The sequence below is a fragment of the Halichondria panicea genome, chromosome 7 (assembly GCF_963675165.1).
Source record: "Halichondria panicea chromosome 7, odHalPani1.1, whole genome shotgun sequence".
Classification (NCBI taxonomy): domain Eukaryota; kingdom Metazoa; phylum Porifera; class Demospongiae; order Suberitida; family Halichondriidae; genus Halichondria; species Halichondria panicea.
In genome coordinates, this window is record NC_087383.1 from 1545291 (window position 1) to 1570515 (window position 25225).

At 42.5% G+C, this 25225-nt stretch overlaps 7 protein-coding genes and 1 long non-coding RNA gene across 8 annotated transcripts; 4 read left to right on the forward strand and 4 right to left on the reverse strand.

Annotated features, from left to right (window-relative positions):
* Positions 1–1598: 1598 nt before the first annotated feature.
* Positions 1599–10815, reverse strand: LOC135339003 (nucleolar protein 6-like). Its single transcript, XM_064535091.1, has 23 exons — positions 10647–10815; positions 10403–10510; positions 10269–10344; positions 10084–10214; positions 9881–9997; positions 9642–9824; positions 9351–9522; positions 8923–9245; positions 8548–8709; positions 8145–8359; positions 7439–7622; positions 7236–7352; positions 7029–7180; positions 6884–6970; positions 6562–6703; positions 4469–4601; positions 4254–4408; positions 4029–4195; positions 3000–3250; positions 2474–2661; positions 2204–2404; positions 1978–2079; positions 1599–1783 (listed from the first exon to the last, which is right to left on the reverse strand). Exons 1-23 carry the CDS (start codon positions 10698–10700, stop codon positions 1652–1654), a joined length of 3552 nt encoding a protein of 1183 aa, XP_064391161.1. The 5' UTR covers positions 10701–10815; the 3' UTR covers positions 1599–1651.
* LOC135339037 (TNF receptor-associated factor 6-like) lies at positions 4635–5893 on the forward strand. The gene has a single exon (XM_064535145.1). The coding sequence runs from the start codon at positions 4684–4686 to the stop codon at positions 5788–5790; it is 1107 nt and encodes a 368-aa protein (XP_064391215.1). The 5' UTR covers positions 4635–4683; the 3' UTR covers positions 5791–5893.
* Positions 10816–10917: 102 nt separating the features above from the next.
* On the reverse strand, positions 10918–13356 carry LOC135339036 (guanine nucleotide-binding protein subunit beta-5-like). The gene is made up of 9 exons (XM_064535144.1): positions 13054–13356; positions 12860–13008; positions 12670–12788; positions 12186–12431; positions 12071–12116; positions 11470–11610; positions 11260–11415; positions 11096–11203; positions 10918–11039 (listed from the first exon to the last, which is right to left on the reverse strand). Exons 1-9 carry the CDS (start codon positions 13214–13216, stop codon positions 11028–11030), a joined length of 1140 nt encoding a protein of 379 aa, XP_064391214.1. The 5' UTR covers positions 13217–13356; the 3' UTR covers positions 10918–11027.
* A 24-nt stretch (positions 13357–13380) lies between these two features.
* LOC135339055 (translocon-associated protein subunit beta-like) lies at positions 13381–15101 on the forward strand. Its single transcript, XM_064535174.1, has 6 exons — positions 13381–13535; positions 13591–13733; positions 13803–13901; positions 14039–14144; positions 14220–14297; positions 14835–15101. Exons 1-6 carry the CDS (start codon positions 13518–13520, stop codon positions 14943–14945), a joined length of 555 nt encoding a protein of 184 aa, XP_064391244.1. The 5' UTR covers positions 13381–13517; the 3' UTR covers positions 14946–15101.
* Positions 15020–15966, reverse strand: LOC135339059 (myeloid-derived growth factor-like). The gene is made up of 6 exons (XM_064535179.1): positions 15795–15966; positions 15659–15712; positions 15542–15600; positions 15413–15494; positions 15288–15348; positions 15020–15226 (listed from the first exon to the last, which is right to left on the reverse strand). The coding sequence occupies exons 1-6, from the start codon at positions 15915–15917 to the stop codon at positions 15135–15137; spliced, it is 471 nt and encodes a 156-aa protein (XP_064391249.1). The 5' UTR covers positions 15918–15966; the 3' UTR covers positions 15020–15134.
* A 141-nt stretch (positions 15967–16107) lies between these two features.
* On the forward strand, positions 16108–19164 carry LOC135339018 (potassium/sodium hyperpolarization-activated cyclic nucleotide-gated channel 2-like). The gene is made up of 7 exons (XM_064535119.1): positions 16108–16589; positions 16647–17043; positions 17099–17248; positions 17455–17673; positions 17825–17971; positions 18027–18270; positions 18774–19164. The coding sequence occupies exons 1-7, from the start codon at positions 16141–16143 to the stop codon at positions 19067–19069; spliced, it is 1902 nt and encodes a 633-aa protein (XP_064391189.1). The 5' UTR covers positions 16108–16140; the 3' UTR covers positions 19070–19164.
* A 273-nt stretch (positions 19165–19437) lies between these two features.
* LOC135339031 (uncharacterized) lies at positions 19438–23896 on the reverse strand. Its single transcript, XM_064535140.1, has 8 exons — positions 23736–23896; positions 23104–23179; positions 22462–22586; positions 22251–22404; positions 21808–22119; positions 20446–20808; positions 20174–20330; positions 19438–19713 (listed from the first exon to the last, which is right to left on the reverse strand). Exons 2-8 carry the CDS (start codon positions 23177–23179, stop codon positions 19602–19604), a joined length of 1299 nt encoding a protein of 432 aa, XP_064391210.1. The 5' UTR covers positions 23736–23896; the 3' UTR covers positions 19438–19601.
* Positions 23897–23961: 65 nt separating this feature from the next.
* Positions 23962–25214, forward strand: LOC135339071 (uncharacterized). The gene is made up of 2 exons (XR_010395823.1): positions 23962–24103; positions 24573–25214. It is a non-coding gene; the product is annotated as an uncharacterized LOC135339071 (long non-coding RNA).
* The last annotated feature ends 11 nt before the right edge of the window (positions 25215–25225 follow it).

The following is a 25225-nucleotide window of genomic DNA, read 5'->3' on the forward strand; positions in this document are numbered from 1 at the left end:
GGACACTGGTAATAGCAATGCACAAGAGCCTATATAGAAGACACTGGTAATAGCAATGCACAAGAGCCTGGAGGACACTGGTAATAGCAATGCACAAGAGCCTAAAAGACACTGGTAATATCAATGCACAAGAGCCTGGAGGACACTGGTCAATGCACAAGAGCCTGGAGGACACTGGTAATAGCAATGCACAAGAGCCTGGAGGACACTGGTAATATCAATGCACAAGAGCCTGGAGGACACTGGTAATATCAATGCACAAGAGCCTAGAGGACACTCAATGCACAAGAGCCTGGAGGACACTGGTAATAGCAATGCACAAGAGCCTATATAGAAGACACTGGTAATAGCAATGCACAAGAGCCTGGAGGACACTGGTAATAGCAATGCACAAGAGCCTAAAAGACACTGGTAATATCAATGCACAAGAGCCTGGAGGACACTGGTCAATGCACAAGAGCCTGGAGGACACTGGTAATAGCAATGCACAAGAGCCTGGAGGACACTGGTAATATCAATGCACAAGAGCCTGGAGGACACTGGTAATATCAATGCACAAGAGCCTAGAGGACACTCAATGCACAAGAGCCTGGAGGACACTGGTAATAGCAATGCACAAGAGCCTATATAGAAGACACTGGTAATAGCAATGCACAAGAGCCTGGAGGACACTGGTAATAGCAATGCACAAGAGCCTAAAAGACACTGGTAATATCAATGCACAAGAGCCTGGAGGACACTGGTCAATGCACAAGAGCCTGGAGGACACTGGTAATAGCAATGCACAAGAGCCTGGAGGACACTGGTAATATCAATGCACAAGAGCCTGGAGGACACTGGTAATATCAATGCACAAGAGCCTGGAGGACACTGGTAATAGCAATGCACAAGAGCCTGGAGGACACTGGTAATATCAATGCACAAGAGCCTGGAGGACACTGGTAATATCAATGCACAAGAGCCTGGAGGACACTGGTAATATCAATTATATATAATCAGTCAAATGTAACGTGTGCCATTCAATGACTGATTAACGAAGACATCTTCACAGAAAATGGTATGTATAACAGATAACATTGTAGTAATGTGCATAGTGTTTACTTTTAGTTGTGTTAATTAACTCATTTCCTGTGGTTAACTTTACTTCCTGTATTGTACTTTTCTGTTATTGTGGTTTCTGTTCTTTAGTAGGTTCTTTCTGTATAGTTGTTCTTTGTTCCCTTTGTGCCTAGCTATAGGGGCCCGCTCCAGGCGGCTCTTTGTGTATGGGAGCCTCTGCTCCACTGCCTTTTGTCTTGTACATACTTATACCTTTGTTCTTGTGCATTTTATCAGTTGTTGAATACGATTTCACTAAACTCAAATGTCTGCATGAATCTGCGACATAACAAACAATACAGCACAGATTAATAAATGTCAGTGCGGCGAGGTGGTGAAGACTATAATCATAATCAGATGAACCAAGTTCTGGAGCAATTTACCGAATTGATTCAATCAAGGATTGCAGAGTCTGAATCAGAGGAGGCTGGATCACTTGCCGACAAAGAGCAGAGGCTGTCTGCACTGGTTCTATATGATTTAATTTTCCTTTTGAATCATGCGAAAAAGTAAATGTTAAGTATTATCATAAATAATTACACCAATGGTAATATCAAGGGGTATATGAAACGACTTCTACTTTCTTTACTAGTCCCTCTCCTAATAGTTCAAAGTCTGACACCATGGCAACAGTGTCGGGAACCATCCCCTTGTTATCCTTCACATGACATTCAATCTGCATCACCTGCACAAGAGAACGAGATATTTAGCAACTACGTAAAACGCTACACATACAAGATCATGTGATGCACTTAAGGGATATGCTACCACAGTGATAACCCTAAGAAAGCTCTCGTTTAATCTACAAGCCGAGCAGAAGTGGAATAGACCACCCATACACATCATCGTATAATAGGCTATATATAATTATGCACATACCTTGAATGGTCGTGGAGAGAAGGCTGGTGGTTTCCAGGCAACAGCGATGTACGAGCCTCCGTACTTGTCGTAGAAAAACAGTGCATAGTCAGAGTAGCTCATCTGTGTGCATGTGTGAGGGAAAAGACAGCAGTGAACTTAGAGAATTTCTCTATAGACACGATCATTGGTTGTTCTATTTTTATTAAAGTACACACCTAATTAAGACATACTGCACGATTCCCACCTCCAAACTCTGCACAAATTTTTCCACTGGGTCAAAGTCCATCACAGGTAGATGCGTACACTTGTGCTTGTAACGAACTGTCGGCTGAGAGGAGTCGAAGTCCGTTGCCATAGCATCTACGGCTTGTTCACGTCGTGGCACATGTCTCTTGTGTAGATGAATGATCACATGATAGTCGTCTAGTGGAGGCCGAAACACTTGCTGAAGGGGGATGGGCAGTTAAAAATGTTTATCAAAAACTATGCAAGCTATAGGTAAGCTATAGGTTACTTTAAAATCTCTTATGGTATGTTTGAGAAGAATGTTGAGACTCTCTGTGGCTAGTAGCTGCAGCCTGGTGAACACAGGTGGAGAGGGGGTGCTCCAATGGGTGTGGTTATTCGGTGTGGCTATCACCATGGGTGGTAGTGAGGATCTGGTTGAGGTGAACTTGGTTAGAATCTCAGACACAGCCGAACCTATTGGAGAAAATAATACAAGCTGTAGTACACGTGGCTTGCATAGGCAACGGCATAAGCTGAAATTGACAATGTACAGCTACAGCATTATAATTATACATGTACAGGCATTGTATTGTCTGTGTACATAAAGCTCCTTCACAAAGACTGTATGTACGTGTGTTTGGCCTCAGGCAGTACCTAGCATACAAGAAATCACTCATACTCACTACACTAACACTAAGGTACCAAGACTAATACACGCATGATGTCACTGTAATCAATGTGAGCATTATAAATAGGTATTGTATACTTTTCACTAATACTAGAACTGAACATGTATGATGTACGTGCAGTACCTGACAGTTCGTTGTTAAAGTTGACAATCAGCGGCTCAGTCGACCAATCAAATGAGGAGAGGAGTGACAGAAACCGTAGTAACACGATGAGAGGCATGGTGGGTGGTGTGTAGGGGGCGGGGCTTAGGAAGAGATAGGCTACCATCAAGTCCACTGCCTCGTCTGAAAGGTGATTGGTCAGTAGCTGTGCCGAGATCCACCTCTTACAGAGTCTAGCCCCCGGGGCAAAAGCAGGGTACTCCTGATGAGCACTGGAGAAGGGGGAGAATGATTGTTATAATGGATAAGTATTGGACTATTTTTTATTCAATAGAAAAAAACATGCACAGCCTTTTAGTAATTAGGATATACAAGAGAGCATAAAAGAGAGAACTTACGCATCTACTACAGTACGGGCAGAATCCAAAACCACTACTATAAAAAGAACTATTCTTGAAATTGCTCACTGCTGCATGTGCATGGAATGCAGTCCCAACGTGACCATAGTTCTATTTATAGTAGTGGTTTTTGATTCTGCCCATACTGTAGCAGACGGAAGTTACACGCTCTCTCTCTTTTATGCGCTCTTGGGTATGTAATGCAGCAAACGTGTATGAAGAGGTTAGAGTTAGTAGAAACAAGTACAGTATAACCAGTAAGAGTGGCTGTAATAAAGAGGTGATCTGCCAGTCAAAAACACATCCTATTGACACAATAAGTTTGCCGTATTATGAGAAGGTAACCGTTTATAGGGTGAACAAGCCAGCCATTAGTACAGCTACACGATACTATGGGAGTAACATAAAAACCACCACCACTAAATACCGTATAATGCGAAATTTTCGAGGGGCTTAATTTTCCTACACGAAAATTAAGTCCACGAAATGTGTGCTTTAATTAGAATTATCTGCTATAACGTGCAAAGATTCAAAGGCGTGGCTTCTGGTAAGCAGTCATTCCGCGAACATTATGCAACGAAATGCTTTGAGAGGCCATTCCACGAAATATAAGTGCCTCGAAAATTTCGCGCTATACGATAGTTACTCTCACCCGTTGAGCCAGGAGGTGAGTAGAGGGAGGGAGACAAGCTCCTGCTCAATGCCTGTCAACCTCTGCTTTAGTTTGACCACTTCCGAGCCTGTCGCCTTGGAAACAGCGTCTTTGAGAAGCAGCAACTCCCTGTGGTAGTGTATCATCACCCTGAACACATAGCCCTCCTGTGTGTGTGTGTGGGCGTGTGTGTGTGTGTGTGAGAGGGAGTGTGTATAATTATACCTTCAAGACGTCCAGATAATCTGCTGTGGGTGATGAGATCACATCCTTTTCCTCTTTTAGTGCCTTGCTAATGTACGTATAAAAGGAGGTCTTTATCTTTGCAATGGCTTCCACATCGTCCGGCCACTTTCCGCTAGACTCCAACTGACACACCACTGAATAAAACAGAGGTCATTCAAAAAGATACAACAACAAAGGTCCCTATATTAACGCACCCTTGTATACTGGGACAAAAGGGGGTGTTGCGACATCACATGATGGATAGTAGCAATCTGATTGGCTGGTCTCATCAGGAGGGGTTGTATACTTTGACCCCAATCGGCCGTTCCAGGGAGGATAAGGAAACACCTGCAAAGATAGTACACAGTAATTAACATAACAGGAAATTGTGGTCAAAAGGGAAAATCCGACAAGTGCATGTCCAAGGAACATGGCACACAGTCAGAAAGGAGGCTATGACTACGAGTTTGTGGAGACACCACCGCAATATCTCGAGTGCTCCATTTGTCTATTAACCCTTCGAGACCCCCATGTGTCGAGTTGCTGTGGAAACCACTTTTGCCAGCCTTGCATCAGCAAAGTTCAAGAAGCTAATAAACCGTGTCCACTGTGCAATGAAAGTGAGTTCACCACGCTTTTACACAAGGGCGTTCTGAGAACAATAAATTGCCTGACAGTGTACTGCAAATGGAAAAGGCTTGGTTGTGATTGGAAAGGCGAACTAAGGAACCTGGGGGAGCATCTTATGCCGAGGGACGGAGGAACAAGTGGGTGTGGCTTGGTTATGGTTGATTGCAGCTACAAGTGCGGTGTAATGGTGGAGAGACGAGAGCTAGCACAGCACGAGAGAGACGAGTGTGCAAAGAGACCAGTAGAGGCTCAAATGAGCAGCTTGACCAATAAGTTAGAAAAAAGACTAACAATCGTCGAAAAGAAACTAGAAAGTACTCTAAGAGAACAAAAAGATATGAAAGACAAGCTATCGAGTCTTGAAGTGCAAAATGAAAGCTTAGCTGAAGAGAACAAAGCTTTAAAAACGAAGCTAGAAGCTATCAAACACATTCACTCCCACTCAATTGACACGCCTCCTTTCTACTACACACTGTACAACTTCAACTATCATAAAGCGGCCAATCTAGTGATTTTCAGTCCACCGTTTTATTCCCATCCCGGGGGCTACAAACTGAGGCTACAACTCTATCCGAACGGGACAAAACACGCCAAAAACAAGAGTGTTTCGTTGTTTGTTGCCATTATGCTCGGTGAATACGATTCGGATCTAAGCTGGCCTTTCAATGGCAGAGTTTCGGTCGAAATTTTCAATACTACACACGATGTTTGGGATATGACAACTGATTTCAATCTTGGTCTAACAGCATCGTCTAGGTGTGTGATAAGACCTATCGACTGTGTGGCCAATGATGGGACAGGTACGATCACATGGCTATCACATGACGATATTAGCAACCACTATGTGATTCCTGGTTACGATTTCGTAAGGCTTAGAGTGAGTGAAGTTAAATTATTCAAGAACTAACTCTCTTATATCAGCAAAACATGTACTATTATAATAATATTAAGTTTACTGATAAATTACGTATTATACTTTTTCTTTTGAGAACAAACATTTCGAACCGAGATCAATCATCGCTGATCTAGCACAGGTCAACAAAGTAAAGTACCAAGTTAAGTTAAACTGTGGGTATAGATACAGGTAGAGGAAGTAGCTGTAAGAGCTCATCTGTACTTCAAAGTAGTATACTCGGTCGGAGGTACATATAGCTGTAAAGAAGTGTTCATCCACACCATGTACACACGTGATACTGAAACAATGTTATGGAACTTTGAATAGCGTGGTCAGGTCTATCTAGGCAGTAGATGTAAATGATAAAGATACTAATACTAGGCCACAAGTACCAGTACCGTATAGCGGGTATATTTCGAGGGTATAAATTTTCGCGGATGGACCATTACAAAGGATTTCGCGGATTTTATTTTCGTGGTCTGAGTTCCAGCCTTTTGGCGCATGCGCACATCAACATGCAGCTGTTACTACCACACCGTTAGCCTCGAATCCAGGCCTAGCCTATAACGGTGAGGCACCTCTTATTGTCGATAGGTGTGGTCAATAATACTGAACACGCCTACTATTCACTAAAGATATAAATTTTCGTGGGTATAAATTTTCGCGGTAGAGGCTCAATCCGCGAAAACCGCGAACATTTATACCCTCGAAATATACCCGCTATACGGTATCTACCCCACTACATCTACTCGTAAATATTACCATTATGCTCTAATTGCTCACCTGAGTGTGTCTGAATGCGGGTCCACATCCTTGTACTGACGTGATGGAGAGGGGGATGTCCCTCAATCCTCGAAGGTCTCGACCGAGCCCTGTGACCACACCCACGACACCACCGCCCACCTCTTCTCCAGTAGACAGCCTCCTGCAGGGGGACAATAGCAATGTGATATAGTATGTACAGCTGACTTCTCAAATGTTCTTAGTGTACTCAAGGGCTTATAAAGAGAAGAGGGCATGCAACTCACTATCGAATAGCCTGAGTTGCATGCCCTCTTCTCTTTATAAGCCCTTGGCGCACTATAAAGTGTTAGAGAAGGCTCACCCGTGCTTGGAATAGGTGGGCAAGCTGATGAGGGGGTCCAGACTGTTTACAATGCAGCCTACGCTGTCACCAGGGAGACCAGCATGTCTGCATGCATGTACAAGCACTGCACTCATCATTGCATGTATTTTTGTCAAGTGCCTACCTTTCCAACAGATGCCTAATAATAAGAGCAGGGATGGTCCTACCACATGCCACGCCCCCTCCATCCACCCACACCACCGCCTCTCTGATGGAGCCGTCCTTGAATCTCCGCAATCCAGCCTTGGCACCCCAAAACTCTCGAAACTCAGTAGCCTGTGATATCATAATTAATATTTCCGAGTGGTCTACACTAGCTGTATACATGTACCTCATCGCTGTCAGAAGGAGGGCCCACTTCCAGGGTGGAGAATGCATGTTCAGTATCCAATAGCAATGCTATGGTGATGTCATCACTCGGAGGGGGTGGAGAATCAGACAATGACCACTATATGTGTATGTGTGTGGGGGGGGGGCATGTTTGAAAATAATTATTATGTATTTGAGTATTATTATAATGTGTAAATAAAGCACCTGTTTTGAGGGCAATGGTAAGGTCGTCAACAGTTGCACTCTCTTGCCAAGCCCACGCCGTAGAAAGGGGAAAACCCTCCTCATTAGAAGGGGGAGGGGCAATACAGCAGCGTCCAGTGACATCGCCTCCCTGTCCCTCTGATCCTTCAACACAGCGACTGGTGACAACAGGTGACAGGGGAGCCTGTAGGAAGAGTGTGTGACTATGTGTATAACCAGACTAATGAGTATCTTTAATTTTAAATACTACTAAACTGAAAGGGCTATACCCAAGCTAGCCAAAATCAGGCCAAAATTATTGAACACCAACTGTCCAAAAATTGGATCACCAGAACAAGTTATGGCTGCTCAAAAATACTACCTAGTACTGGACCCTGAGCACCAAGCTGTTTAGCCTCGTCCAGCCTGAGGCACAATGCTGCTATTACTGTTAGAGTTGGACCAACCAGCCTGAGGCACAGTGCTGCTATTACTGTTAGAGTTGGACCAACCAGCCTGAGGCACAGTGCTGCTATTACTGTTAGAGTTGGACCAACCAGCTTGAGGCACAGTGCTGCTATTACTGTTAGAGTTGGACCAACCAGCCTGAGGCACAGTGCTGCTATTACTGTTAGAGTTGGACCAACCAGCCTGAGGCACAGTGCTGCTATTACTGTTAGAGTTGGACCTACCAGCCTGAGGCACCATACTGTTAGAGTTGACATACCTACACAGCACATCAAACTTCATTTCTGGAGGGAGTGGAGTCATGAAGAGCGCTTGAAACTCATTGGTCGACAGGTTGTCAAGGTTACGCAGCGCCAAGGAGGCCTCATGTTGCATCCAACGATACCTCTCTATGCTGAGCTCAGCAAAAATATTCAGTCCTGACCCATCGACAAACACTACCTCGAATGCATCGTGGAATACGTCCAATGGAATCTGGGTAATGATCAGAGCATGAACTAATTACATCTTGTATTATTACAAGTGCATGAGAAAACTATCGAAACAAGAGTTCATTAGGAAGAGTACGCAGCTCCACTTAAAACCATAGCAGGCGTTCTGTTCTGTCCAACCTACATCATAACCACATGCTGTTGTATAAACTGTGTACGTACAACTGTTACCTGAGACATTGCTATGCCCTTGGTGGTCCAGTCGGAGGCAACAAACGTCTGCATGACAACTCTGAAGGTCTGATAGCAGCTCATGTGAGCGTTGAGTCTTCGCTGAGAACACAACCACGCCACCAGCATGGAGAAATGAAAGCCTGACAATCCACCCACACCCTGTACACAGAATACACGTAGCATGACATAATTTTTAACATACAATTGGCAACTTGTAATAATGATTACGTACAACTGATTAGTATACGAGTATAAATATTGAAATTCATTGCCCAATGTAATAATATAACTATGAAGCAAGGTCTTAATAGACAGTAGCCACCATAGCAAGAAAAATGAGAGAGAGCAATAAGACAAACAGCAAAAGAGTACCTTGTCCAGTCCTCTCTGTCGTGCCCAGACCTTACACAGGAGCACAGCGTCTATCAGGCCAGGTGAGTTGTGCAGAGCAGAATACAGAGTGACCAGGTGTCTCTCTCTACCACCTAGCTCCAGCAGGAGACTGGCGTTGTAGTGGGGAGTGGGAGGGTCGTCCACCTGCAGCTTGTTTAATTGGTTTTGAATGTCGTCTAACTGGTTAGGGAGCTGACTGAGGTAGTAGCGCCGGACATTGTTGTGATCAGGTGTTAGTTTAGAGCGCTTGAAGTACTCGTCATCTGAGATTGAGGTGTGGAGAACGACTGCTACTTTTGACCCTGTGAATAAAACACAGTACTCAATTTGGTTTCTTTGATGAAATTTTTACATTCTAAAAATGGCATGCACACTCTAGCTAACAAATAATTGTGGCATACACACACCTTCTAGTGCCAGTAGGAGTGTAGGTAGGAGGGGGTTGTCAGAGGAGAAGTGGATACTCTTAATTGCCAGGGACCTCCTCTTCTTGAGCAGGTGGCAGGCTACAACAGCGAGGTAAAGAGCTCTCTTCTGAAAGTAACGGTAGTTGAGGATGTCCTTCACCTGAAGACACTCCTGTAGCAAGCGAAAATAAAAACTCCATAGCGCAAAAATAAAAAAGACTATTACTTGTACGGAACTACAGCAGGACATAAATCTTGTTGTTATAATAAACTGAGCTATTTTAGACTTACTACTGGTATGTGGAGACATAGGTCCACAGAGGGGTGTGGCTTGGACAGTGTTCCCAGTAGGAATCCACCCACAACCTTGACAACACTCGGAGCAATAAACTGAAATTTGCCCTTGGCATTCGAGATGTCCAAGCTCAAAGGATAGCTGACTTTCTTGCTCAGCAGTGAGAGACCATCACACAACTATAGCAACATCAACGGCTGAGTGCATATCGGAGACATTAGTGGGTGTGGCTTACGTCAATTTGTTCGGAGGAGGGAAGGGAAATGAGCTTCCCCTTTAGTTTGTGCAAAAAGCTTTCCACGGCTTTCTTTGAGGATGACTTGGGCTTAACTTCAGACAACAGCTCCGTAATCTGCAATAAATATTGTTGCGAGAAAATCAATATCAATTTATGTGAGACTAGTAGTTTTACGGCAAAAGTAGTAGGCAAGACTTCACCTGTAGTCGCATGAGATTTGAGCTGAACAAATCCTGTGTCTCCTTCAGGCTCTGCAACTCACTGTGGGTGGGGGGTTTGAATAGTCCTTTGACCTTGGAACTCTTGACCTCCGGACGGTCAACACTAGCATCTATAAACAAAACACACAATTTGTGAAATAAACAGTTTTAAGTTAATTTTCCACCTTCTTGTATTTCTTCATCATCCATAACGTCATCGTCGTCGACAACAACTGGCTCCAGATCGCCATCAGAAACAACCTATACAAAATCGTTGTTGCAATAATTATTTTACTCAAACTTTACTAGATCTACTCACTTCAGTGTCACTCTGTTGCACATGCTCAGATCCTGTGGCTGCAACTTCATCAGAGATCACTGTCTCTTCTTCCTTTATGTCATCAGCTACTTTAGTCCTCTTAGCCACCTGCACAATGCATATGATTATAAATAAAGCCATACGTATACATTCTGCAGGTTTCATATCAACAGTATAGTACTACATCATGTTTAATATTGTAACAAAATGGTTGCATCAATTGAGTTAGTAGTTATTTGCTCACTTTCTTTGCTCTGTGGACTGCAATAGCCTTTAATTTCCTCTTTCGGGATTCCATTTCTCTTGCTATGCCACACGTGGCTTTGGTAAGAATCGTTAACTATGAAACCTGCTTGTACCTATATGAAGTATGGAATCTTTGTTAGTTGATCCTTTTCTTTGCAGTAAAGATCGTCTCACAAGAATCATAATTCTTGCACACCATTCATTAGCCTCGATTCCAGGCCGCACTGAAGATGGCTGACCATCTCATGAAGACAAAAGTTCAGCAGAAGTCTTGATTTAATCAAAAGTGATTGATTCATGAAAGCACACACAAGCAATTGAAAATAATAATAATAAGCACACACAATAACACACATGATTCAAATGTTTTATTTGCAGTCTAAGCCGAAATCTGCAATAAAGAAGCAGACAATAAAGCAATTCCAATATATTATTTTGAGGCCTTACCCTAAATGTTCCATCCCAACTAGCTGAACCGAGTGCTGTTCCATCAGGAGAGACGGAAATGTGGCTCACTCTGTCTTGATGATGGTGCCACAAGGTCAGGTGATCACCCTGTAGTGTCACATGACAGTCACATGAGGATCACCACACTCTGTAGTGTACTGTACCTTGAGAACGTCCCATGCCCGAACTGTGTAATCATCATAGCCAGCAAAGAGAATGCGACCACTCTTGGAGAAATCGAGTGCTGAAGATCCAAACAGAATACTCGGCTTGGTGAACATCTTGATTTGCTGGTCAGCTCTCAAGTCAAACAGATGAATCTGTAGCAGCAACAAGAGCATATTCGCTATAATCTATCGTTAAAGAGCACTCACAGTTCCGTCGTTGCAGGCAGTGCCGAGAGCATCTCCACTGGGGAAGAACCTGACTGCATTGATGTCTCCTTCATGGCCCTCGAACCTCATCACACACACACCACTGCGAGCATCCCACACTCGAGCAGTACGATCACAACTCTGTACGAGGGCATATGGGGAAGGGGGTATAATAATGCTACAATCTCGCGTTTGAGTGTGATAATCAAAAGAATCTATGTACATACTCCACATGTACATATTACTACTGTACAGTAGAACCTCGATTATCCGGACACCTTGGTTCCTGAAGCAGGCCGGATAAGTGAATATGCCGGATAATTGAATAGATAAACCACGCCTTGATCCACCCACTTTATTCATAAACAGCAGTGCCACATGGTTGTCTGCGCATGCGCAGAAGATAAGCAGGCATGTCTCCATGGTAACAGCTGCAACGTGCATGCGCGTTTTAGGGACACGCCCATTTTCTGATCTGATAACAAGAAAACTGCCAAGCCGGATAATCGAAGTTCCGGATAATCGAGGGCCGGATAATCGAGGTTCTACTGTACCTGTCTGAGAATTGACAAACATGCATAATTACATGATACTTCCTTACCCCAGAGGCAAACACTGTATACGGATCTCTTGGGTTTAAAGCCAACCTAGAGCAGTATACAAGGAGGAGGGGGGTAGGTTTAGTATGCAAGCAATGCACCAGTTTGATCTCTCACCCCAGCACCTCCAGTTTGTGTCCTTGAAATGACCTCACTGGCTCCTTCTGTTCCATATCCCACAGAGCACATGTGGTGTCAGCACTGGACGTCAGCAGTTGCTGGTCGGATCCAAAGAAGGCCACTTGTGTGACGTACTTGGAGTGCTCTTGTAGACTCATACGAGGCATGGTAATACGTGCCACTTGTCCTTCACCACTGAATCGCTCGTCCACCTTGTACACAGAACATCGGTTGTCCAGCCCACTACATAGGTAATAAATGAGTACATGCTTAATTTTGAGAGCCTATAATTATATACAGGTCACTTGATAACACAAAGAAGATACATTCCATAGCTTGTAAGTCCATCACACGGTATGTTTAGTAAAAATGTTTACTTTTTGAAGGCCTATAACTAGAAATCATATTAAGAAGCATTCGCAAAGCTCTTTGAGGAGGAGTCTAAGTTCCGTCAGTATAACCTAAATCTGAGCATACTTACCCACAGGCCACGAGAGTGGTGGAGGGGGAATAACAGCAAGATAGTACCCATGACGCCTGAGTCTGTATGATGATCTCCTTCTGACCACTCAAGCCATCCCAGATCACAGCATTACCATCCTGTGGAGTACGGACAGAGTAAAGACAGAGAAAGAAATCTTAAAAACTGGAGCTCTAGACACTCAGCTTACCTGACCAGCTGTGACAACTTTTCTCAGATCTGGTGACCAATCGAAATGGAGTATTCTTCCTCGGTGACCTTTCATGACCTTGCGACACTTCATATTCATGACGGGAGATATCAGAGACACCTCCGCCTCATTCTGACCCATGGAGCTTACTGTAAATGATTATTACACTTAGATCACAGGATACACGTACTCACAATCTACATCAGTATTCTTGCTTTTCTCCAGTCTCGACTCTTCCTTAAGATTAGCCATGTCCTTGAGGAGAGTTTGGAAGTCCTCAGACGGATCATTCACAGGAGTTACTGCTGTCACTGGTTGACTCATCTTCGCTTGCACAGCCTTACTTTCGTTTGACATGACGCCTATGTAAACTATGGAAGTTGTGCAGTATACAGTACAGTGCTAGTGCTAGTGGGAAGTAGACTTTACAGTATAGTACAGGGGAAGTCTTTACATACATGTAAAGCTTATCTGATGAACTCTAAACCTTTGAAACTATCTGCAAAAGTTCAAAGGTCATCATGCTAATATTCAGTGACTAAAAGGTTAATCCTGTCGTCATTGTTCTTTTAACCCTTTGTCACTCACATGTGGTTTTAGTTTTTTCACTGCTCTCCAGATATATCAGAAGAAAGAGACGTTCCGTTGACTGATCACCATGTACAAGCTATTGTCAGTAAGTATCAGTGTACACGGACACAGTAGAGCTGTTTCATATGCTTTTTGTGTAGGTTCTGCTGCTCTCTGTGGCCCTGTGTGGGTCTGTTTCGTACGCCACCCCTCACCTCCTGGTGTCCAAGATGATTCTGAACGAGTACGTTGTGGAGGGCAAAGACCTGACCATTCAATACTCAGTGTTCAACGTCGGTACAAGGTATGATTAATAACAGAGTTCACCCATCCCCCGGTTTGTTTTATATTTATTTTGTAATTATGTACACAGCCCTGCTCAGACGGTTACTCTTGAAGATGATTCATTTCCTAAAGACGAGTTTGTTCCTGTTAGTGGGATGCTCACTGCAAAATGGGAGAGAGTTAACCAGTATCCTTCAATAATATACGTACTCTGCACATGTATGCTTATTCTTACTGATTTAGTCTTGTTAGAAAAGCCTAATGTGGGAACATTGACATTGACAGTCTGGTTGCAATTGATATTTACCTTAACCCATAGCGTAGAGATGCTAATCTCACCCACATTGTGATCATAAAGCCACTGCAAGCTGGCATCTTCAACATGTCTTGGGCTCAGGTCACCTACACAGATGCTGATGGCATTACCAAGGTGTGTTGTCTACTGGTGCACCAATATTGACACTGGCTATTGTTTTGACTACATTTGTTTCTTGTGTGTGTACAGTTTGGCTTCAGCAGTGCCCCGGGCGTAGTGGAAGTGGTGCCCTACACTGACTTCGCTCGTGCCCATGAGCATCACATGGTGAGTGGAGTGAGAACCTTGTATCATATATTACTGGATACTGTGTGTCGTTTGGAAGTATATTACTGGATACTGTGTGTCGTTTGGAAGTACATGTACTGTACGTATAGCGCTTTTCGAGGCACTTAACTTTCGTGGAAGTACCTCTATGTGGTTATCAAATATCAAATCAGAAATGACTACGTGAAAGTATTAGAATTTACTAACAGTGGTACTCTTGTGCTGTTAAAGACAGTGTGCACCTAATGAGCAGAACGTTAACAATTACAATCCATCTTGAAAAATATAAATTTCATGCTCTACGGTATGTCAATGACTTGCGTCTAGCTATATTCGTTTAATAATTTTCTATGAGGATTGCTAAACCTTAAAAACAGCGAAAATAAACAAGTTTGTTCTATATATACGGTATAATTATGTGCTTTGAAGAATTGTCTGTATCTGGAAGTTTACTTGTGCATGTGCGAGCCAACTGTTGCATTGATTGTCATTTAAAGACATAATTATGTTTACTGCTGTCCTTATGTTTTGGTGCAGATGGAGTGGCTGGCCTTCATGGTGATGAGTGCCCCAACCATCCTCCTCCCCTTCTTGATGTGGTATCGCAGTCACTCCAAATATGAAGACCTCAAGACCAAAAAAGCCTAATTGTGAATTGTCACTAGCTATAATTATACATATAGGTTATATATAATTTTCTCCTTCTATAATTATGTTCAAAGTGGAATTATAATTATTTATGATGCCTTGAAGATATCAGATATAATACATGTATATTCAATAACATTTTGTTGAAATTTGTTATATTATTCTAAATGCATGTAAATTCCTCGTCTATTATAAGTCCTTGTGCTTTTGAGACTTTGGTTTTCTGGCAGTAACTGTCACCTTTGACAAATTGGATTGGAAACCCCCATCCTTGTGTGTAGCTGCATATAGGAAGAAAGTGGAGTCATTTGCATGTAACACGTACTGTGAGAGTGTTTTTACCTGATCGTAAATCTTTAGTGATCATATACTCCTCATCTTGTAACAGAGGCCCATTATTATCCTGTAGTTCACACCCGTATAATTATATGATAAAAGGTGGAAAGAGATTCCGTAAGTAAACTTACAAAAGCTTCTGCTGAAATGACATCGTGCTCCAAAATGGATAATGCAAAACTCATAAAGAAAAGGTAAGAGGCTTGCTCGGGTCTGAAAGAAAAAGATAAGATTGTCATGTAAAACACAATCAAAATTACCTTTCCACAACACAGACGTAAGTATTTTTCTTTGATTTTTTAAGATTCATCATCCATTCCTACAAAAACCGATACATTATAGGTTGAGACGGAACACCAGTACAACAAAATAATTACCTCATTGGTTCCTCCAGCTGCAGCATATGTGAACACACAGGTCACTCCATTCTCCTACAGCAAGAGTTGTATAAAAGTGGGTGGGTCTCTCTACATGCTCTAGGTGCATATCCCATAAAGAGAGGCTGTTCCTTACCATTTTGATGCTCTGATGTGCAATTTGACCAGATGGCTTCACATCAATACTAGAGCTAACTTCATTCTCTCCTGCAGAGGCTCTGATCAAGCAAAAGAGCAAACACACCACAGCAACCTTCATCTTTGTAAATCACAAAAGAGTCGATTATGGGCCTCATATGACATGGCAATAATCGTTTTGTGCTGATTAATGTGACGACCCCATACTCTTCTGCACTGCAGCAACGACTGCACATGATGGCTGCAACCAGAGCTGCAACCATGGCAGCTAGCTGCCCTCAGGCTAGGCTGAAAGCGAATAAGATTTTGAACTGTTTTTATGGTCGTGATGCAAAAGGTTTGCAATGTCAGAAGAGCAGTCCACTTCAGGTGCTGGCTGGAGAAAAAGGCTATCACAAGCTGTAGCTGGACCTAAAGTTGCTGCTGAGCTGGAGGAAGGCGATGATTCAAGAAGACACACCATAACTTCCACTTGTGGTGTAGATGTACCATTGCGTTGTTTCAGCACACTACCTAGGCCTTCAGTTGCTACCGAAATTCGTGTGGTGCCGCAATTAGCTAGTGAGCCTGCAAGAATGAGTCCTGTTCCTGTTCCAGCTTTAGAAACTACTTTTTCTGTCGGGTCATTTCAAAGGAATTCACGAGGTTTTAAGAACAAATTTTGCAACTTGTTTCATGTCTGGGATAATCGTTTTACTTTGAAAGTATTTGGAAGCAGAAATGGAATCAGAAGAGAAGAGGAACGAAGGAGACATTGTAAACGTTTTGTAATTCATCCTTGCAGCAAGTTTAGGTATGTACTGTGTTTATGCACCTGCATCACATGATATGTATGACATTGCTACTGTAGGATCTACTGGGACCTACTGATGCTCTGTATTCTCTTGATCAATGTGATTCTGTTGCCTGTGGCTATTGCATTCTACCATGAGACGTTCATGGGATGGTTTATCTTCAATGTTGTATCTGATGTGATATTTATAATTGATATTGTCCTCAATTTCTGGACTGGGATTCTCTTTGAAGAAAGTTTTGTTCTGCTCGAGTTGAATAAGATTCAAAAATATTACGCCACACGCTGGCTTATTTTTGATGTTGTTTCCATACTTCCATTTGACTACATATTCAATGGGATGTTCCATGCTGGCAACACAGTTCTTAGTCTACTACGTCTAATAAAGTTGTCAAGTCTCCTTCGGTTGTTTCGAGTTGTGAGATTTCTACACTACCTCTCTAAATGGCAAAAAGTAAGTTACTCATTTTCTGTTTCAAGTGATTTAATTTACTGAGTCTCTTCTATAGATACTCATTGCCACTAAATCTTTTTCACGTGTGATCAAATTTGTGCTGGCTGTTCTCCTGCTAGCTCATTGGAATGCGTGTGTTCAATTCCTTGTTCCGTACTTGCAAGATTTCCCAAATGACTCTTGGGTATCAATCAACAACTTGCAGGTACGTACGTATACGATTTTTCTGAAATGGGCCTGTTTTGTAGCTGAATGCTCATAAATTAAGTTAAGAGTGTGCATTTTAAAAGATGGATTTTTTGTAGCCCTTTTAATTAAACACGTATCTACTGATAGTTTAGATAATTTAGATCGTAATTGCTTTCGTAACGTAATTAAGTGACTCAATAGCTATTAGTATAATTTTCACAGAATGCATCAGTTGGTGCTCAGTACTCGTGGGGGCTCTTCAAGGCATTCTCTCATATGCTGTGCATTGGGTTTGGTCGCTGGCCTCCTCAGAACATTATTGAAGTATGGGTGACTATGATCAGTATGCTTATGGGAGCCTCACTCTATGCAATGTTCATTGGGTACATATCCACTCTCATTCAATCTGAAACGTGTGCAAGTCGTTCATACAATGAAAAGGTAAGGCTACCAAGTGTAAGTCCTCATTATGTCAGTCATGAGGTCTCTATACAATTGCCAGATTCACATAATTATTTAAATTGCTTGTTTTTATGGTCTTAACATTGCAAACGGCGTTTTTACGGTCTTCAAATAATACATTTTGTTGTAGCTCAAGAAAGTGGAAGAGTACATGCGCTACAGAAAGCTACCACAAAACATCAAGCATAGAGTCCATGAGTACTATTATCAGAGGTACCACGGGCAGCTGTTTAATGAGGAGGCCATTCTAATGGAGTTGTCACAGGCAATCAGACAGGTGAAAAGGGTTTTAAATTGTTGAACGATACTAACGTCACTCCTCTCTCTTTCAGGATGTTGTCATATACAATTGTAGCCAACTTGTCAAGGTGGTCCCTTTCTTCTCCAATGCTGAAGAACCATTTATTACCTCTGTGTTGACTCGTCTTAAGTTTGAAGTGTTTCTACCAGGCCAGCACATAATTCGGTGTGGTAGCATGGGGAGCAAGATGTACTTTATTCAGCATGGAAGTGTGGATGTAATTGACTCGAATGGTGATCTTATCACTCATCTCACAGACGGCTCTTACTTTGGAGGTAAATTAATACTCTAGTGCCAACCTCAGACTAGCCTCGATCCCAGGCCGCACTTCACTCAGGGAAGTGGGCCTGGTATCGACTGCTTGCGCATGCGCTAATATCCCCCCGGTATCCGGGGGGGCTTTGGATAACATCGTATATGCTCAGTAAAACACAACGAACGGAAGTGGATTGAAGGTAGAAAATTCAATTGAAGGTTTCTAGCCCATCGGATAGCATTCTCTGATAGCTACCCTTAGCCTGCTATGTTAATAAAAGACTCACAAGCCTGCAACAGTGTGGCTTGAGGATACGTCATGTTGCTATAGCTAAGATCTAAGATAATCATGGGTATGAGGTATCTGTGTGTTAATAGCTCCAAACCCCGAGGTGCACTATTACTTAACGCTTATTTAATTTCCTACTGTAACATGTATCGCCGACCGTATTCATTTAAACGCCTACATGCACGCAGATAGTTTTCTCATCTTCAACATGTGGTTTTATTCTTATGCATGCAGAGATCTGCCTGCTGATGAAGTGTCGACGGGTGGCTGGTGTGAAGGCCACCACCGTGTGTGATCTCTACTGCCTCTCCAAGGAAGACTTTGATCACGTGCTTGATGAATTCCCTGACATGAGGTTAATCATGGAGTCAGTAGCAAGAGAACGGCTGGAAATGATCCAACCACCAACTCCTCCTCACACTGCTCTGAACATTACTAACCAATCACAATTTAACTCTAGCCACAGAGCTGGTGGGTTACTTGATACTATTCCCAGTAACAATTCTATAGATCCTAATACTATGGCATGATATTTTTACTAAATTGCTTGTGTGTATGTGCATCATAAAATTAATTTGTGTGGTAATACAAAAAAAAGATTTGGTGACTTCCATAAGTGTTTATTTCCCTATTTCAATAATCTTGTTGATGACTGATTACTTCCTATAGACCATTTGTGTATGTAGACGACATTGTATTTATCATCCTTCTGATTTCTGACTCCTGGATTGAATTTCATCCCATTCTTTGGTTTGCTTTCGGTTCATTATTATAAATTATGCTATACGCAAGTCTCCAACATGCACTACTATCATTATAGGTGTGAGCAACAAATCAAAGTCGTCATGACAGATCTAGAGAGATCTTCTATCTACCACCCTGGTACACCATTAATAACTAATTGTCAAATAATTATATCAATTGACATAGAAATATTGTGCACAACAGTATAGAGGGAACACATAAAAACCCTAAACACACTTACATTAGATAAGCACATACATACACACACGAGTAATGAGGCTACAACAGGAGTCTAAAATACGATAATGCCTAAAGTTGTTAGATGTTTCCTGGCTCTTCTAACAGTTGGACATTGGCCGAGGAGAGTCTCCTGAGAGCAGCATGGTTGTCAGTCAATTGAACAGGGGAGCCAGCAGATGAACTGGAGCCACTGAGAGTGTGTGTGCGAGAGACGGGATATACATGTAATAATTAATACTAGCCAAAAAAAGCCATAATGGAGCTACATATTATAATTTATGTACATGTATAAAAAAGGCTATACATGTCAGGGTACTACAGTTGAAGCAGAGAGGGGAAATAAAGGCACGCGCAGGGGAATTTCTGTATTGGATCTGTAGCTGTAGTACAGGTACTTAATATAGCTGTACAAGTGCTTGAATGCCAAACAGTGCTTGCATGTATAGCTTTACATGCGGGTATCATAGGGAGGCTGGGTAAGCTTATTCTATAGCTGTTCTTGCGCAATCACAATGTTACATGCTAACAAGATATTAAAACACAGTTGACTTTTTTTTCTGGTGACATTTAGATTTAGACCCTCCTTTCAAAATTCCTGGATCCGCAGGGATACAAGGACAATAAAGTAGCAATTAATTTAATTCTCTCACGAAATGTTTCTCCTTCTTTCCCCGGGACTTGGGCTGTCCTCATTGAAACAGTACACTGCAATCATTTTGTCCCACAATGCCCCCACTAGCATGAGTAGGACCAGCACTATAGGCACAGCAAGGGTGCCAATGGCAGGCCACAAAGGTAGCAAGTGATCTGTACAAAATGCACAAATTCCATGAAACTACCACAACACACACACAAAATAAACCAGTTCACTTGTGCAGGTCCTGTACCTAAATTCACAATGGACTCTAAATGCTGCCCTCACCTTTTACTCTGAGATGGTAGCTGTGAGCATTGATGGATTTCCCCATATCGAACCTAATGGCTTCATTTTCAGCGAAACAAGAGTAGATGCCAGAGTCAGCAATATTCAGGTTCACAATAGTGATATTGTAGAGGTATGTATTAGGCACGTTAGCTGATGAAACATTGAAAAAACATTCTGAGTCCTGGGAGCAAGTTAGAGAGCGGTTTACTTTCATACCATCGCTCACGGAGTATCGCCAGACGACGGAAGCTTGTGGGAAGGATCTCACAGTGCATGAGAAAAGCGTGCTTTGAGGAAAGTTTGGGTCGACGTATAAAATACGAGAGAACTCAGCAACATCACTCATGATTTCGGGTTGATCTGTGGTGGGTAATAATGAGGTTGTTAAAGAACCTTTTCCTAACTACATGTAGCATATCAAGCGCCAGACAAAGAGGAGGTGCAACATGTAGAGATGTAATTGGTTTTTTTTACTGAGTCGGCAAATAAGTTCAGATACTCACGCAGAAAACTCAGCGTTTTTAGAATCCTATGTTATAATAAAACAGCAGGCAGCAATTGCAAGATCACTTAGAAGTGTGTAGCTAGCCTTTAATTCTCAGGGTCACTGCATGCATTGAGCTAGCCTCGATACCAGGCCGCACTTTCCACTTCACTTAGGGAAGTGGGCTTGGTATCGACTGCTTGCGCATGCGCTAATATCCCCCCGGTATCTGGGGGCTTTGGATAACATCGTATATGCTCAGTAAAACTATGACATCACAACGAACGGAAGTGGATTGAAGGAAGTAGATAGAAAGTTCGATTGGAGGTTTCTAGCCCATCGGATAGCATTCTCTGATAGCTACCCTTAGCCTGCTATGTTAACAAAAGACTCACAGCCTGCAACAGTGTGGATGACAATTGTCTGAACGGAGTGAAAGCTGACAAGAGCCTATATGGACAGGCCACGCCATTAACTTTGGTGAAAGTCTACTATACTACTGCTATTGCAGAAGAAAATAGCTGTACAACAAACCTACACAGCTCTGTCTCTAGCTAGCTAGCTAGCTATATAGCTCTGTGTATCACTTTTAGGATAATTATGTTCTCTGATGAATTCTGTATTATAGGAAATTTTACGGGAAAAATATCCAATAATTGTGCGCATGCGCAAGCAGTCGATAGCAGGCCTTCTTTTCTATGAAGGCCGGTGAAGGAGGCTAGCATTGAGCATTACGTACGTATGTAGCTATACACATAATTATTTGCTGACTCAACAATAATCGCAGCACGTGATTGTTATGTAATAGGTAATTGCTTATAACCGGTCCTATAATTATGTCGTACGGACTTAATGCACACAGTACAGACACTCACATGTGACCAAGATTGGAGGTGTCTCATTGAGTCCCACTCCACCAACCATTGGGAAGTAGTAGCCGGCATCCTCCACACCCGCACTATGGAATACCAGTGAAGCATTCATTACCCCACCACTGCTGGCTTGGTTGACACGATTGTCATCGATTTTAGTCAAGTTGAAACCATCAGGCGTGAGAGATCTGAACCACTCCACAGAGTTGGTGTTTATAGAGGAATTCACAAACACAGGGGCGCAGGTTAATGCTCCTGTCATTTCCGTGACATTGAGGCGAACTGGAAACACATACTTGGAACAACCAAACGCATCTACAAGAGGAAAATACACACACACTGTATAAACAGGAACAGCTAAGTTAGCATAACACCACCAGTATTTCCTGGTATTGTATATAATTATTGACACTATACAACATCAAAAACATAAGCTAATGACTTACAAACATGATTGACAGTAATCATGAGATTGAGGTTCTGTGTTACTACTGTGTTGTTCGGTAGCGTTTCAGAGATGTCCAAGTTGAGAGTATACAAAGAAAAAGGCTTATTCAGAGACAATGTACATATTGAAACCGTGTCTCGGTCCTCATCACACTATAAGAGAATGACAACATCAACAGGACCTACACACATCAATCTAAAAAAACTTACACTGGCGTTTCCGCCCGAATTGAACTTTATACTTCTATTTGAGTTTGAGTTGAAAGCAAGGCGTGCGACTGGAGGAACAGTGAGGATCACGTTATTGTTCTCGCATGGGGCAGTGTCCAAATCGACTGTGTGTTTGTGTGTGTGTATGTGGGGGGGGTGACGTGTGTGTATGTGGAGGGGGGTGACGTGACGTGTGGGTATGTGGGGGGGGTGACGTGACGTGTGTGTATGTGGGGGGGGTGACGTGACGTGTGGGTATGTGGGGAGGGTGACGTGACGTGTGTGTATGTGGGGGGGTGACGTGTGTGTATGTGGGGGGGTGTGACGTGTGTGTATGTGGGGGGGGTGACGTGACGTGTGTGTATGTGGGGGGGTGACGTGTGTGTGTGTATGTGGGGGGGGTGACGTGTGTGTATGTGGGGGGGGTGACGTGTGTGTATGTGGGGGGGTGACGTGACGTGTGTGTATGTGGGGGGGGTGACGTGTGTGTATGTGTGGGTAATAAGCGAGTGAGTCTTTATAAAAAAGCAGTTTTAAAATATTAAGGTGGTGGTATTATACTTGAGGGAGTCAATATTAAAGGGTTTCATTGCATGTACAGCACTGTAATTATTCTAAGATGATACCTGACACTTTGCTTACCACTTATGGTAGTTGACTGGACCAGTGCACATCCACAGAGGAGAAGGGTCAGGTAGACAGCTTGAGATGTGAGCATCTGCACACAAACAAAAGAGAGGAAATTGACAACTATAATCACAATCACATTTCCTGTCACATGTAGGCACTTATCAATACACTATATACCAGGCAATTGACTCTACACAAGGAAGACCATTACACGCTAAGAACAGTGAGTGGGTGTATTCATTCTCGATAGTCTTGCAGTACGTACTCAACTTAACCAATTACATAGAACCCGATAATTATTCAGAAAATTGGTGCACTACGGAAGCAGCCTATACACAATCAGGCAGGTACTCACACACACTATGGGGCTCGGCCAAAGTCCTAATCACGCATGCACTAGCTAGCTGGCTAGGTTGCCTGACCAGAATAAACATGTCAGTTTGTGTTATAATCAAGCCCCTCCCCCACATTTGCTTCTCTTGCTCATAATATCGTATGTAAGGCTTGTAAGTAGCTCATTCATAGCATGCAAAACACACATACTTCATGGAGCCATATGTACATGTATGTGTACGTGTGTGTGTGTGTGCTGATCGATTGTATTTAACCAAGTATCATTCATAACATGTACATCATAGTGATACCTTGCTCCTTGAGAATACAATGAAAAGAGGAGAGGTGTTGTCCTAAGCGCTTATGACAGAACAGAAGAGCTTGAATGAAGGAGCTCTTCTTGAGTTTAGTCTGGTCGTGATCAGTTGCAAAGGTCAATTAATAAATATTGGCTCTTATGATTACGTCATTCATCTCTATTTTCCGTATAGTTCCGTTTACTGTAAGTACCTATAGTAAAGCGCAGCATATGGTCATAGATAGTAGAGGAAGGGGATTGTGAACGAGATCACGTGCGCTATAGATCATACATGAGAGCTGAGGTCTATCCGCGTTAGACCGCGAATTGACTAATTTTGAGCGGGCTAAAGACTTTTCAGAGTTTTACTCGGTTCTAAAGGTAAGAAACGACTATCTAAGAGCCTTAATGTCAGTAGTAATCTATACTAACAATATTTTGAGCGTTTTAAGTAATAAGATATACCTGTTGAGCTACAAGTTAGCTATGACTCACCATTTACCTGTTTTTAGCACTGTTTGGGGAGAATCTAGTTTCTGATACACTTTTAGAAGCTAGTAAGCATATTGGCTGTTTCCTTGACTTGAGCTTTAACAGGATAGCCCCTTTTTTTGATATATAAGCTTTTTGTTGTTCTCCAGTGTTGTGAAATAAGTCGAATGGGGTGCCTTCTTTGTGTGGGGTGTCCTGATCTGACCGTTCACAATTGAAAGTTTTAGTGTGCATTTTCTGATTCTTTTAGCTTTACTCTATGAGAATAGCTATTACATAGTAGCTGTACTAACTCGAAAGAATAATTTTGCCTCAATGAAAAAGTGTGAAAATGTCATGTTGCTCTTTTCCCACACAGGTGTGATTGTAAACAATGGGCATGGGAAGTCAGAAATTGCGTTTTTTCAGCGATAGAAAAGCAAGAAGCAGCAGACATCCCCCGTCTGCTCTCATCAGCCTTTACCTGAGTCGACCAGCAACTCTTGAATCTCTCCACTTCTTGGTTGCCAAGTCAGTGTTGAACTAATTGCCGTCAAGAACGTGCTCACCATTGTCAAGCTACCAAGAGTTGATGTCATCGTCACCTCGTGTGTTCAGTGCCAGCTCATTTGGAATTTGTCAGTACGTTCTGAATACACCCTTATACCCCCTCTCTCAACTCATCACTCCAGTTCTTTACCAGCGTGCTGTGCTATTTTGATTGAGATACATCGATTCCCTGAACTTTTGTGATGAAAATCCTGGCCTTAAATGTTTAATTAGATTTGTGAAAGCATCACTCTTCTACACTTATTATAGTTGATCAGGTAAGTTCTGTCAAAAAATTGTTCACGAACCGTTACCCAAACGCAGAAGACCGGACTCTGACAACACATTCTGACTCATATCATTCATAATGTACGTGTATCTTTACAATGTCATAGCTTGCGCTTGTCTGCAGTTCATAATAATGTTATATAGATGATGAGTTGTCATGGATATTATATATTGTATAATTGTAGCATGGACACA

What these genes read in the sequence shown, in the direction of transcription:
- LOC135339003 (XM_064535091.1), bottom strand. Translation starts at nt 10,700, where the DNA reads ATGGAATCCCGAAAGAGGAAATTAAAGGCTATTGCAGTCCACAGAGCA. An exon ending in CAAATCTCATGCGACTACAG is followed by an intron (nt 9,998 to 10,083) that starts GTGAAGTCTTGC and finishes TATTTATTGCAG; the next exon opens with ATTACGGAGCTGTTGTCTGA. An exon ending in AAGTTTGATGTGCTGTGTAG is followed by an intron (nt 7,623 to 8,144) that starts GTATGTCAACTC and finishes CTCTTCCTACAG; the next exon opens with GCTCCCCTGTCACCTGTTGT.
- LOC135339055 (XM_064535174.1), top strand. An exon ending in GTGTTCAACGTCGGTACAAG is followed by an intron (nt 13,734 to 13,802) that starts GTATGATTAATA and finishes TTATGTACACAG; the next exon opens with CCCTGCTCAGACGGTTACTC. An exon ending in ATGCTGATGGCATTACCAAG is followed by an intron (nt 14,145 to 14,219) that starts GTGTGTTGTCTA and finishes GTGTGTGTACAG; the next exon opens with TTTGGCTTCAGCAGTGCCCC.
- LOC135339037 (XM_064535145.1), top strand. Translation starts at nt 4,684, where the DNA reads ATGGCACACAGTCAGAAAGGAGGCTATGACTACGAGTTTGTGGAGACA.
- LOC135339031 (XM_064535140.1), bottom strand. Translation starts at nt 23,179, where the DNA reads ATGCTCACATCTCAAGCTGTCTACCTGACCCTTCTCCTCTGTGGATGT. An exon ending in ATTCGGGCGGAAACGCCAGT is followed by an intron (nt 22,405 to 22,461) that starts GTAAGTTTTTTT and finishes ATTCTCTTATAG; the next exon opens with TGTGATGAGGACCGAGACAC. An exon ending in GATTACTGTCAATCATGTTT is followed by an intron (nt 22,120 to 22,250) that starts GTAAGTCATTAG and finishes TTCCTCTTGTAG; the next exon opens with ATGCGTTTGGTTGTTCCAAG.
- LOC135339018 (XM_064535119.1), top strand. Translation starts at nt 16,141, where the DNA reads ATGTCAGAAGAGCAGTCCACTTCAGGTGCTGGCTGGAGAAAAAGGCTA. An exon ending in CATCCTTGCAGCAAGTTTAG is followed by an intron (nt 16,590 to 16,646) that starts GTATGTACTGTG and finishes TTGCTACTGTAG; the next exon opens with GATCTACTGGGACCTACTGA. An exon ending in TGTCACAGGCAATCAGACAG is followed by an intron (nt 17,972 to 18,026) that starts GTGAAAAGGGTT and finishes TCTCTCTTTCAG; the next exon opens with GATGTTGTCATATACAATTG.
- LOC135339059 (XM_064535179.1), bottom strand. Translation starts at nt 15,917, where the DNA reads ATGAAGGTTGCTGTGGTGTGTTTGCTCTTTTGCTTGATCAGAGCCTCT. An exon ending in CACATCAGAGCATCAAAATG is followed by an intron (nt 15,713 to 15,794) that starts GTAAGGAACAGC and finishes CTCTTGCTGTAG; the next exon opens with GAGAATGGAGTGACCTGTGT. An exon ending in TACGTCTGTGTTGTGGAAAG is followed by an intron (nt 15,495 to 15,541) that starts GTAATTTTGATT and finishes TTTTTCTTTCAG; the next exon opens with ACCCGAGCAAGCCTCTTACC.
- LOC135339036 (XM_064535144.1), bottom strand. Translation starts at nt 13,216, where the DNA reads ATGTCAAACGAAAGTAAGGCTGTGCAAGCGAAGATGAGTCAACCAGTG. An exon ending in ACCACTCTCGTGGCCTGTGG is followed by an intron (nt 12,432 to 12,669) that starts GTAAGTATGCTC and finishes TTACCTATGTAG; the next exon opens with TGGGCTGGACAACCGATGTT. An exon ending in GGGCATGGGACGTTCTCAAG is followed by an intron (nt 11,204 to 11,259) that starts GTACAGTACACT and finishes GTGACACTACAG; the next exon opens with GGTGATCACCTGACCTTGTG.